The sequence below is a fragment of the Haemaphysalis longicornis genome, unplaced genomic scaffold (assembly GCF_048455015.1).
Source record: "Haemaphysalis longicornis isolate Haplotype H1 unplaced genomic scaffold, Haemaphysalis longicornis Haplotype H1 scaffold_2, whole genome shotgun sequence".
Lineage (NCBI taxonomy): Eukaryota > Metazoa > Arthropoda > Arachnida > Ixodida > Ixodidae > Haemaphysalis > Haemaphysalis longicornis.
This window is the reverse complement of record NW_027526295.1, coordinates 161151431-161163197: the sequence shown is the minus strand read 5'-3', so window position 1 is coordinate 161163197 and position 11767 is coordinate 161151431. Positions and strand designations below refer to the sequence as shown.

Here is an 11767-nt window from a genome sequence, read left to right as displayed (position 1 = left end):
AACATCAACTGTTGCATTTGTAAAACCAATTTTATTTTACAGAAAACAAAATGTAACGGACTACTAAGGAACATTATGTACATAAGTCACAACGCATAGTGAGCATCACAGCATCGTTTTCCCTCTCTCCCAACAAGTTACTACACCGGCAAAAACTCAGTTTAGGACATTTTAGTATGCTGTCGATAGGAACGTGAACATTTTAGACTCTGTATGTATGTAGGGTCACGATCCTGAGAAGTTTGAAACTGTATGAAGGCTGACAGTTATAACGTTAACATAAAGGCTACCACGTTTACATACACACATCTGTAAAAAAACTGTAGCAAGAGTGGGTGCTACTGTTTACGAAGAACCGCTGTGTGACACTGCGAAATAGTTGCGCGCAAGAGGGAGAGAGCGAGAGCGAGATAGAGAGAGAGAGAGAGAGAGAGAGAGAGAGAGAGAGAGAGAGAGAGAGAGAGAGAGAGAGAGAGAGAGAGAGAGAGAGAGAGAGAGAGAGAGAGAGAGAGAGAGAGAACATACAATCGAGCAAACGGAGGTGGTTGAGCTGTCACTCGGTGGAGTGGTTGGTCCCCTGCAGCCTTGGCGGCAGCCCTGGCAGGAGTGACCAGAGACAGCTGATCAGCGAAATGGGGGCTAGTCAGCAGACCCTCCCACTGCTCGGGAGATGGGTTGGGATTGGGGGTGAGCGATGGGGTGTGTTGAAAAGCCAAAACCATGTGGTAGGTACTAGGTAGTATTAGAGAGGGGCAGAGGTGACAGTTGAGGGGTATTGGGTGGGAGACGTAGAGTGGAGGATTGGTGCGTTGTAATAAGTGTTTATAAACGAGACGTGATGAATGCTTATTCCTTGATTAGTCAAGGGTCGGGTTGGGGGAGAGTGAGGCAAAGGTTGCCATAATGGGTAACAGGTTTTTTGTGCACGCCGTCAGAGTATTGGCACATGGTTACGTACACCGATACCCCCCATGGTTCACTCGTATCCTGCATCTGCAGAATACGCTTTGTGGCAAAGCAGATTTTTTTCGCCAAGGATCGGCAGCTCTGTCTTGTGTGGATACACAGAAAAAAAAATTAGAACAATTTCTCCACCAGTACCATTTCCTAGTCCTAACTTCATGAGCAAGGATGTTGGGCAATCCAGTTTGGAAGTACACACAGCTCTGGTCGAATGCTAGAAATAGAAGGCCCTGTATAATGAATCCCAGGAGCTCCAGCCTAGTGATTCCTTGTGAAATGAAGTTACCTTATTCTTCTTGTAGTATAATGGAGCGGCAGCTTCTGCGGTATTACATCATGTTTTTGTCGGCAGCTCATGCGCCAACCCCGTGTACAAGTTATTTCGTACACTGCTTGTCCTCTGCGCCCAGTTGTTTAGTGTGAACAAGTACCCGCCAAGCTGGCAAAATCTGAGCAGAACAACAAGTCATACCCAAAAAATAGGTCGACAGCAGCTTAATTGTGAACGCAGAAAAATAACCTTTAAAGTTTTCCTGGTGTCATTCAAAGCAACGTCATTGGTTTGAGGCTAGTGTACTGCAGAAACATTTCGGGCAAAATCTTGTGCACCAGCTACAGGAAAATGCTCTATATGAATTTCTATACAAAAAGTGAATGGTCGCAGTCCGGGTGATGCTGCAGCTCTTCGCAAAGAGCTGGCTCCCTATTAAAAAAACTGTCTTCTAGGCAGTGGGCGACACTAGATAAGCTGGTAATGTCACTAAAAACACGAACACTAGGTTGAGCGCACTGATTGAGACATTAGAAACACTGACCCCAGGTTGAGCGCCACTGGCTGGAAAGGCTATAGAAACAGTGAAGCGCCGCGGATGGGGGCACCTGAAACACTTCTATCACTAGGGTCACACGAGTCACCAGGCGAATTGCCACTAGACATACCTAATAGCAATTTGCTTAGTGAATAGTTCACTTGTTGCTACACGAGACGGCGCTAACACCAGAGGCCGCCAACAGTTGCACATGCATAGCATGTAGCGGATCAGTCTGCTGCACAGGCTCCTGAGGTCAGATTCGCGAAACACGTTTAGCACACCTTAGCCCACTTTTCCTAAACTAGGTTGCACAAGAAAAATAGCGTGCTAATCCAGCCTATGATTAACAGGTTTCCAAAGTGCTTCTTAAATGCAAGGGCATCGCACTTCTCAATAGCTGGCAGGATTTCCAGTTCAGTCATTTACAACGCGCCTCAACAGTATACGAATACACACACATCTGTGAAATAAGCGGCACTATAATAACAAATAACAGCAGTTCTTCGCTTTACACATAGCTATTCACAGCTTTTTTACATAAGGGCATGCGCTGCCTCGCACCAAGTCCTCATTGGAGTAGACTTGTTGCGCCGAAACAGGTATTCGGCAGCATGCAGATCGTCGATGAGCCCAACGGAGGAGGTTGCTTGGCGGGCAAGGGAGGTCAGCACCTCAAACGGCCACGTGGGAGGGAACAACCGAGAGCGAGAACTCGCTTTCAGAGGAGCTCGGCGGCGTGTCCAGCACAGGAATGGACAGGTCCAGGTACTCCTGCGGCCGGAGAAGGCAGATGTATACATGGACCAGGCTTTCTACGTGATTCATTGCAATGATTCAACTACTTCCGCTTTGAAACATGGGTTCTAAACTATAATGATGTGAACCACCCGCAACAAGCTTGCAACAAGTCTTTAGCACCTTTACCAATCCCCTGAGTTTTCAGCACGGAGACAAGCGTTATAGAGCGTGCACTGCTCTTGGTCTGCACAGCTGATTACCTGGTCCATGGCAAACGTCCGGATGCGCTCTAAAAACGCCAAGGGCTGCATAAAAGTGTGGCCGTTGGTACAGTGACTCGTTCCAGAATCTCTGAATATTACCACATACAAGCCATTGCATGAAGTAACTGATATAGAAAACGCGTGTAGGAACGGTCACGTCGTGCTACGACGAACGAGTTCTAAACCCACGAATATTTCTGGCACTGCTGACGGTGGCCGATTAGTTGGCAGGGGATAAGACTTAGCGTATTTGATTGCATTTACAAACCAAGGTGCACCCACATGAATTTGCAATTTAATTTATTCGTAGCTTAATTTGTTTTCATTGCGCAGTTCCATCTTGATACATAGCTACGGAAGAAATGATACACTGAGATGACTCAAGATATGCTAGCAATAAGGTCAGCTGCGGTCGCTGAGGCAAGACGGGCACTGCTCTTAGGCGGTTATAAGACGCTCGCATGCGGTCGCACTCACACACACGCGCGAGCGTAACTAATCAATCCCATGGTTGAGATTTATAGTGTTGGACACGGCTGTCTTGATACGTGTCTGAATGTAATACACGCAGTTCAGGTATTTCCTAATAGTTTCCCGATTATTATTTCCTGGTCGGATTGAACAGCCGTTATTGTGAAGTGCTATTTTTTAGTTTGGAGTGTATAAGTGCGTACGGGACGTCGCTCATATGTCTCGTTTGGTGACTGCCAGTTCAAGATTTCGAGGCACCAGAAAATTTATTACTGCACGCCACCTTTTTCATATGAGGAGGAAAAAACTTTATTCGACTGAAGAGCTGGTAAGTGGGCGAAACGAGGTCCTTAGTCCAGGATTTCGCTGTTTCTACCCGCGGTCTTCACCCTTTCGGTCAGCCATTGGACGCCCTCCTTGAAAGAGAATTTATCTCCGCAGGTAACAGTGCTGAATGCTTCCATTTTGTTACGGCTCTTATCTGCATACCAGGATAACCCTTTTGACAGAAAAATGCGAGCATCACTGCTCGCTTGGCTACATATACCACGCCAAAAAAACGCCAGGGTTATGGGCATTTCCTTTCTTCGCATTGAAACGAGAGCGGCTAATGATAGGGCTCCGTCAGCTTTCGGCGCCACTGCCCCGCCAAAACACCCAGAAGTAAAACAAACAGTTCTCCTTGCCGTTCTCCTCCCGCGGCTGTGCGGCCCCCATTTCCCAAGCGCGGTTGCAAGCGCAGTATACACAGATTGCAGTGTCCCAATCAGTGGAACTCGGCTTTCTTGGCCAGTATTTGGAAGTCCAGGGTGTGCACGTTCCGTGGGAGGAGCGTTGCTTTCAAGCGATATTTTGCACCAGCTCTGCGTGGATTCCCTTTTAGCGCAATAGCCCACGGTGTATACCCAACGCTAATATATTTACCCTGCTCTCCCGACCATTTCCCAGACACTTCTCCTTCTCCGGCGGACTATTTTCCAGTAGGTCACCCCTTCGATCCAGCTGGCATCTCTTCCTTTCCGCTTCGCACAAGCGCCCTGAAGTTCAAGCTCCCCCGTCAATTTATCAACTCCTTGATCAACACCTAAAGTCTACCCCATAAACTTTTAGGGGTATGCGGTGGTCTTTCGCACGGTGTAGCCTGTTACCTGGTCGATGAAGGTCGTTAGGATGCGATCCAGGCCCTCCACAAGCTCCGTGAACGTGGGCCGCTGGTACGGCGATTGATTCCAGCACTCCCTCATTACAGCATACCTGTGTGAAGTGGGAAGTTTGGGGAACACAACGGGAGCGGCACACGTGATGAGTAGTAGTGACAGTGACCCGATGCATTCTGCCACAAAAGAAAAAGGGATAAGCGACAATACAAGCGGGATGTTTAAGTGTCTTCGAAGGACGCACTTTTTGCTTAAAAATTCGCTTCACCCCCTTTGCGATGCTGCGCTTCTTCTGACTTTTTTGGACGCATTTTTGACAATATTTGGGCAAGGCGCCCTCCAGTGAACGTACACGTGAATCTGTGTTGTTCTTTCCCGCGGTCTCTGAATTTGCATGGCGCAAGTCCTTCCGCAAATATATAGAAATACCGGTAATGTGTATCCGCGCTCCGTATATTGGTATTGTGAAGGCGATGTTTTTTACGTGAAATTTTGATGATAGCCCAACCGATTTCGACGATGTTTATAGCGATTCGCTTTGACCTTGCGCCTTTAGACTGATCGATCAGGTTAGAGCTTATCGCGTTACAATGGGAGGAGGAGCAGGGAGAGGAAAGTGAGGGGATGGGATGAAGCGGCTTATCGCTAACCTAAAGCGAATCGATACGAAAACCTGTGTAATGTCAAGTTAGAATTGAGGTTCAACGCACTGAAACTTCGGAGGTTCTCTGAGGTGGGCCGTAGTGTAGGGATGCAGATGAGTTCACATGTATTAGGCCCTTTAATTAACGCGCTCTGAGTGAGTGAGTGAGTGAGTGAGTGAGTGAGTGAGTGAGTGAGTGAGTGAGTGAGTGAGTGAGTGAGTGAGTGAGTGAGTGAGTGAGTGAGTGAGTGAGTGAGGGTAAAACATGTCTCTGCGATTGAATCGGAAGCTATCACAAAATGTTGAGGTGAATAACTGTGTATGACGTGCCTCGGGAAATACCCAGATATTTTATGGCTCAGTTTTTTTCCCCATGACTCCTTGATTTTTTGGTCTAAGAAACTTTGAAACTGGAAATTGCGTGCATAGTTCTTAATTATAGGCTACAGCCAGCCAACATCACCTGGTGCAACGCAAGGTATTGACCGCGAGGCCCACCACTGGAGAGGCCGGCGCTGCAATCGTTTTGACGTCACTTGTAGGATCACCGTTCCTATCTTGCTGCGTAGTTGGCGTGCAGCGCGTGACACTTCGCTTAGGAAGCGCATTCTAAAAGTATTTTCGTGTTAATTTCCTTCGTTTGAAGTCAATTCTCAGTGCGTCAAGCGCAGTTCGACCTAATGGTGACTGTATAACCGTATCAACTGTGGTAGATTATCCGCAAACACCATGAGCGTGGTGGTGTATTACGTATGCGACCGAAGCGTAAGCAGCGGGTTGTTCCCCGATCAACAATGTGGACTACGACGATCGCTGAGGGAAGTTTCTAGATTTCCCTTGTTTGCAAGAAATGTATAAAGCAAGAAATCGTGAAGCGTTAATTGCTCGCAGAAGCACACGCACCCGCCGTGCCTGCCCGCACGGCCGACGGTGCGGCTCGAACCGACGCAGGTCGCGGCAGCAACAACTTGTCGCCGCTTTTTAAAATGACACAACTCGTGGAAAAGAAGTTCCAGATTGGTGAAAGTGGATGTTAGTGTGATGAAAAATTCTGATAGGTAGTGTCATCAGCTGTGGTTTTCAAAGCGATGCTCAAATATCTGCCGCGATTTACGCCGACCGGCCACGGAGGTCGGTCCCGACAGCGCCAGCCCGTTCACGCATGGTGCGGCAAGTTGCCGAAGGATGGCTATGCTTGCGCGCAAGAATCGACCGAGGCAGTGCAGGTATCTTGATCGTCGATCGCTTCAACGGAAATCACCGCGCTTACAGAGTTCCCAGCGCGGTGAAACGTTCTATTAGGGACTGTCACTCGCAACTCTAAAGGCGATGAAATGTCTGCTGCGACGCCAAACATCCGATTATGTGCATCCGAAGCCGGCTGCGAGCTGTTGGAGAAGGCCCTCCCGTCGCGCACGCGCGTGTTGCGTTTGGGTTCCTCTAAGTTCTTGGGGGCCCCCAACGCTCGGTTCTCCTGTTCTAAATCTCCCCATTACCCGAAATCATTAACGACGTGTTTCGCCTCGTACGCAGCCTCGCCTTCTGTGAGCAGACGTGAGTTTCGAAATTGATGCTTGAGAAAGGCCGGCTCACTGTAAACATACAAAACACGCTGCAATTATAAATTACCACGCCGAGCACCTAATTAAAACTAAATAGTATATCCTTGTCCAAACCCTCTCGAAGGCGTTAAAAACTCCCGTTCACCATTCATACATTGCGGACAAGTCGCGATATGTAAACATCAGCCGTGCAGAGTACAGGCTACGGCAGTGATCGTTAATCAAATCCGGGCATGACTATAAAAACATGGTAAGGGAAATAGGCACTGATTCAGCCAAACTGCAGACCTTAACAACACTTTTAAGCATCTGCGGCGAAGCAATTTGATCATCGTTCTCGCGTAGTCCTTCATTTAGCAGGCAATACGAGCAGTTGCACGGTGAGATCAAAAGTGAGCGACGCATTTCCGTAGCTGCTACAAGGTGTTTCCTTGCACACACATGTCCCGTCACAAGTATTTCGTAATGAATTTACAGCGTACTTTTCTCGGCATCATTTGCATCGTCCTTGGTGTTAGCTGGCTGCGTATGTAAGAGCTGTGGGTCGCGATGGTAGTAACTACCTAAACGCGGTGGTGTCGCCGTGAACAAGCGAGTCGCTGATTGCTTGCCCGAATTATTTGGTTTACAGACAACTTTTTTGGTAATTTGTATCAAATCCACAAGGAGGGGGTGAGACGGTGGCCACAACAAAAAAACACGCTTCCGCATACGCACGGGAAATGTGTTGTAGCAGACGACAACACGATTTGGCGTCCTACAAGTGACGTCACTCGTAGGTGGCGCAACGGTATGTCCTCGAGGCCAATAAAGGTATCCGCCTTCACGGTAGACGCAGAGCAATGAACGAACTGGCCCATTGACTCATCACGCGTCCACATTAAAGTTACAATTCAAGACTGCATAAAAGGAATAAAATGAAAAAGAAAACGCAAATTTGATGTATTTCATTCTCACTGCAGATGAGTTGTACTAGCATTTACACAGGCAATGGTTTCACTGAAAACATTTACACCATCTTCCCGCGAGGGCAACCATGGGGTAGATGCGACGCATCGGGGGTTGCCGTTGCGTTTCCGTTATGTTAGCGATGTCAGCGTGTGGATTGCTGTTGTTGTGTATCCTCTTTACGCAGCATGTTCACCCCCGATGCGTCGCGTCTACCCCATGTTTCCCCTCGCGGGAAGATGGTGTAAATTTTTAACCGAGCGCAAGCTGCGCGCTGACCGCGCTGATGCACAGACGGCGCTGTGGTGAGAGCAGCGGAGCGCGCAGCTGCCGCGGCGTGGAGAATGGGGGAGGGATGCGGACTACGCCGCGACAAGGACAAGGCGAGTTAAAGAGATGCGTTGCATCTAATAATTATGCGGCCTCAGAACCCGTGCATCGCCTGCGCGTGTATACACGCTTGCCGCGGAGGGCGAAAGTTCATTACAACACTTATCAGTGCGTTCTTTAGACATTTTTATTTGCAGAGTGCTATATATTACTGCTGCAACGTACGTATGCCACAACGTTCTTTCCCCTTTTGGGAATCAGTCATCCCGACGCTGTCACCCCTGTTGGGAATAGGCCCTCTAGCCGCAGCTACCACTGTTGCGGCTGGTTATCCGAGCGCAGTCATCGGTGTAGCGAAATTGCCTTGCTCCGTCCACTATCGACGCAGCAAAGAGCAAAGCGATGAAGTTCTCGAGCCGACGAAAAGTTGAAGCAACATTTATATACAGTATGTGCAAGGGTAACAGAAGCGTTACAAGGCTCGCACAGAGGCGACAGCACGCCTCCACTCGGTGCCTCCGAAAAGTGCCGCCCTCGCTGTGCATCCGGGCTGGTTCTATACCCCCGGTGGTCCGTTGCAGCCGCGAGCGGTTGAAATCACTCCAATCAGGACTCTCGCTGGCCGAAGTTTGAATCCGACGAATGGAGGCGAAGCGGTTGCGTAAGCCGAGCCGCCACGACGGGGAAAGGGAAGGCGGCTCAGTGGCGCCGTCTCCAGGCAAAGCCACCTTGCTCTAGGTATGTAGCGGCGTGTCAGCCGCAGGCCGTTCGTCCGATGCATGAATCGGCCCAGCCGTTGAGAAGGGAAAAGGAGAGGTGACTCTGCGGCGCCTTCAAGTTTGGGCACATCTGCCGCGGGTGGTTTGGCAGAGGCGCGAATCGGCCCCGCAGTCGTGCGTTGCCAGATGAAGCGAATTTGGGATGGGCGCTTCGGCACAGCATCCCACGATACTAATCGTGGGGTGCTGTGCCTGCAGCTAACTAACGACCTGCAGCTATTGCAAAATCATTAGGTATGTACTTAGGAGAAGTTACGCTATTGCACAATTTTCGTACGAATCTCGATCAGGCCACCTATATGACATGGTATTCAGTGCGCTAATGTCACACTGTCTCAATTGTAAAAATGTATGCCCTGGTCACCGTTACACACCTCGGCGTACAGAATAACGGACAGGGTGTGCCTGCGGTCAGAAAGGACATTTCAAAGCGGTCGTACAGCGCATTAACTGCACACCGATAGCTGCAACTGCAGCAGCTAGCACGAGATTCGAACGGAACAGCCAATCTCCGTAAACGTCTGGTTCTGGCTGCTTCCCCTAGCGCGACGTTAAAGCAAAGTTAATGCCAGCTGGAGCCAGCAGCCCGGGTTTGGCAAAGACAGGCGGGTACTCACACTTCGGGCGAACAGCCCTGTGGCTTTTCCATCCTGTGTCCGTCCTTGAGCAACTGGAAGAGCTTTTCCACGGGCACGGACGGGTACGGCGTCCCGCCCAACGTCATTATCTCCCACAGAAGGACGCCGTAAGACCAACTGCAACCACACCGGAAGAAGAGCTTAGGGAAGAGGACGCTTTACGGTATGCGCAAATTGACTATATCGACGTATCAGCGTGCTTCTCGCATTAGAAGACTATAATCTCACCATATGGTTAATCGGAGGAATTGCTGGCAGTTTAATGCAAGGGTAAGACCGACTCACTCACTCACTCACTCACTCACTCACTCACTCACTCACTCACTCACTCACTCACTCACTCACTCACTCACTCACTCACTCACTCACTTACTCACTCGCACATCTTAGTGCACCTTGTAATCCGACACCTGGAAGACAATTGGGCCATCACGGCCATGATTGCCTCATTTTCACGCTAATATCAGAATGAACCCGCGTATTTTCCTACTCTCTCTCTCTCTTCGTACGTGCGCTCGTGAGTGTACGTAAAATGCGCGTTCAAATCAAGGTGATGAGTGTGACGAAGTATATAAAGTTTATCTAAGTAATTTATAGTCATTGATGCCCAAAGCGTGTCTCTAAGGCAATTAATTTTTGATATGCACGGCCGTAAACGCAAGACAATGCGCTACCCTTTGTTCATGCCTCCGGGTGATAGTTCCTTCTTCGCCTGTACATGCACCATATACTCACACATCACTTTGCGTCGTGTACACGCGGTCGAACAATGCTTCCGGAGCCATCCACTTGACAGGTAACCGACCCTAAAGAGAAGAGGAGAGGTTGGCAGAACAGCATAAACAGAAGATTTAAAGGGACACTGAAGTCAAAATACAAGTTGCTCTAGATCGATACATTGGCTCGCCGAGAACACTCTATACGCGTAGCTTCTTTTAAAATAAGTAGAAGATAGCGAAAACGTGAAGACCGGTGCCGCCGCCACTGGCTATTCCGCGCAACTTGCACCGGAAGTGGTTAAAACGTCTGGCGTGCGCAACGTCTTTCTTCGCTGCCGCTGGATAACGGTACTTTGAGGAATCGTGCGAGTTGCGCATGAGCGGTTGGCTCGACGCCAAGATTCGCGGGGTTTCAAAAGGACATTATGTTTTTTACTCACAAAAGCGTCAATACTGATCACGGGCCCCATGAGGGAACATTTTGCTTAGTGGTCCGGAGCTGCAAGGAACGTAGGAGTTCGGGAAAGCACGATTGATTGGACGGAAATTGACCAAGCCGCTTGGTACGTGGAAGCTCTGTATTTGGTTGCTCCTACACCACTATACATCACAGCTGCCTCGCTTGATGTACAGCGACTGCAGCCGCTGTTTGCGTCACGTTTGATCAGCGTTTGATTAATGATTTCTCAGCAATTAAGGCATTTTGCGGCACTGAATGAACACTAAAATGGATATGGGAAGGTCAGACTTTCGTTGTAAAATAACTTGCTTGTTGCCTTAAGTGTGAAACATGTAGTAAGACTCTTACGTCGGTCTTTTTCTTGTAGTAGTCTATGTTTTGCAGGTCACGTGCGAGTCCGAAGTCGGCAATCTTCATCACGCTGTTCTCCACGACGAGCACGTTTCTTGCGGCTAGGTCACGGTGGATGCACTGCGCAGAGAGGACAAAAACGCGTACAGGGTTCTCGAATTCACTTTCGCGACATTGCACGCGGGCAAATTCTTTTTGCAAAAAATGGGGGAGACGACAAAATAGTCAATGGATTTTCTTCATAAAGAATCGTGGAGCGAACGAATGCCGTAATGAATGTCCTGAGTAAGCAAGCAAACAAGCAAGCGACGCAGGAAACAAGCCTGCATTCATAGCGCACGGCAGGGGAATTTTGCTTGTTCATTCCTTGGCCAATCTCCGTTTTGGGCATGTTTCATATGTGCGTACAAAAAGCATTCCCCCCAGTGCTTATCTTGTTCAGCAGCGGATTTACGATAGAACTACGCTAAAAATATGCAGCGAAGTTCTGTCGATGCGGGAAGTTCGGACGAGAACAAGCTAGCAATTCCAGAACAGGATTTTTCTTCGCAAGCCCTTGCGAGCGCATCCCAACGCTCTGTACACTTGGTCTAGCATGGGATGCGAAAGGCAGGGGGATTATAAGTTACATTCGCACTGAACGATTAGCGCGCATACTGTGGTCACGAACCTTACCATTAAATATTTTTTTGTTGTACGTCTATTCTGTTGTACGTGAAGCGTCTTAAATTTTTTTTGTAGGTCATTTTCTCCTCGACGCTGATTGATTGTAGGGTTTAACGCGCCGACGCAACGCAGACGATGAGGCGCGCCGTAGTGGAGGGCTCCGGATTAATTTTGACCACCTGGGGATCTTTATCGTGCGCCGAAATCTCGTACACACGGGCGTTTTTGCTTTTCGCCTCCATCAGAAAAGCGGCCGCCGCGGCCGGG

At 49.0% G+C, this 11767-nt stretch overlaps 1 protein-coding gene across 2 annotated transcripts in view; it reads right to left on the bottom strand.

Annotated features, from left to right (window-relative positions):
* The window catches only part of LOC144169403 (fibroblast growth factor receptor 2-like), a 53697-nt gene continuing 41930 nt past the window's right edge, over window positions 1-11767 (bottom strand). Inside the window, exons 11-15 of one of the 2 annotated variants that reach the window (XM_077698524.1) lie at window positions 10832-10954; window positions 10040-10110; window positions 9284-9421; window positions 4396-4501; window positions 1-2546 (exon numbers count right to left, since the gene is read on the bottom strand). In XM_077698524.1, coding sequence (XP_077554650.1) covers window positions 2448-2546; window positions 4396-4501; window positions 9284-9421; window positions 10040-10110; window positions 10832-10954 — 537 coding nt within the window. In that variant the 3' untranslated portion in view covers window positions 1-2447. The remainder of the gene's footprint in view (window positions 2547-4395; window positions 4502-9283; window positions 9422-10039; window positions 10111-10831; window positions 10955-11767) is intronic. The other variant, XM_077698525.1, reaches the window with a different exon arrangement.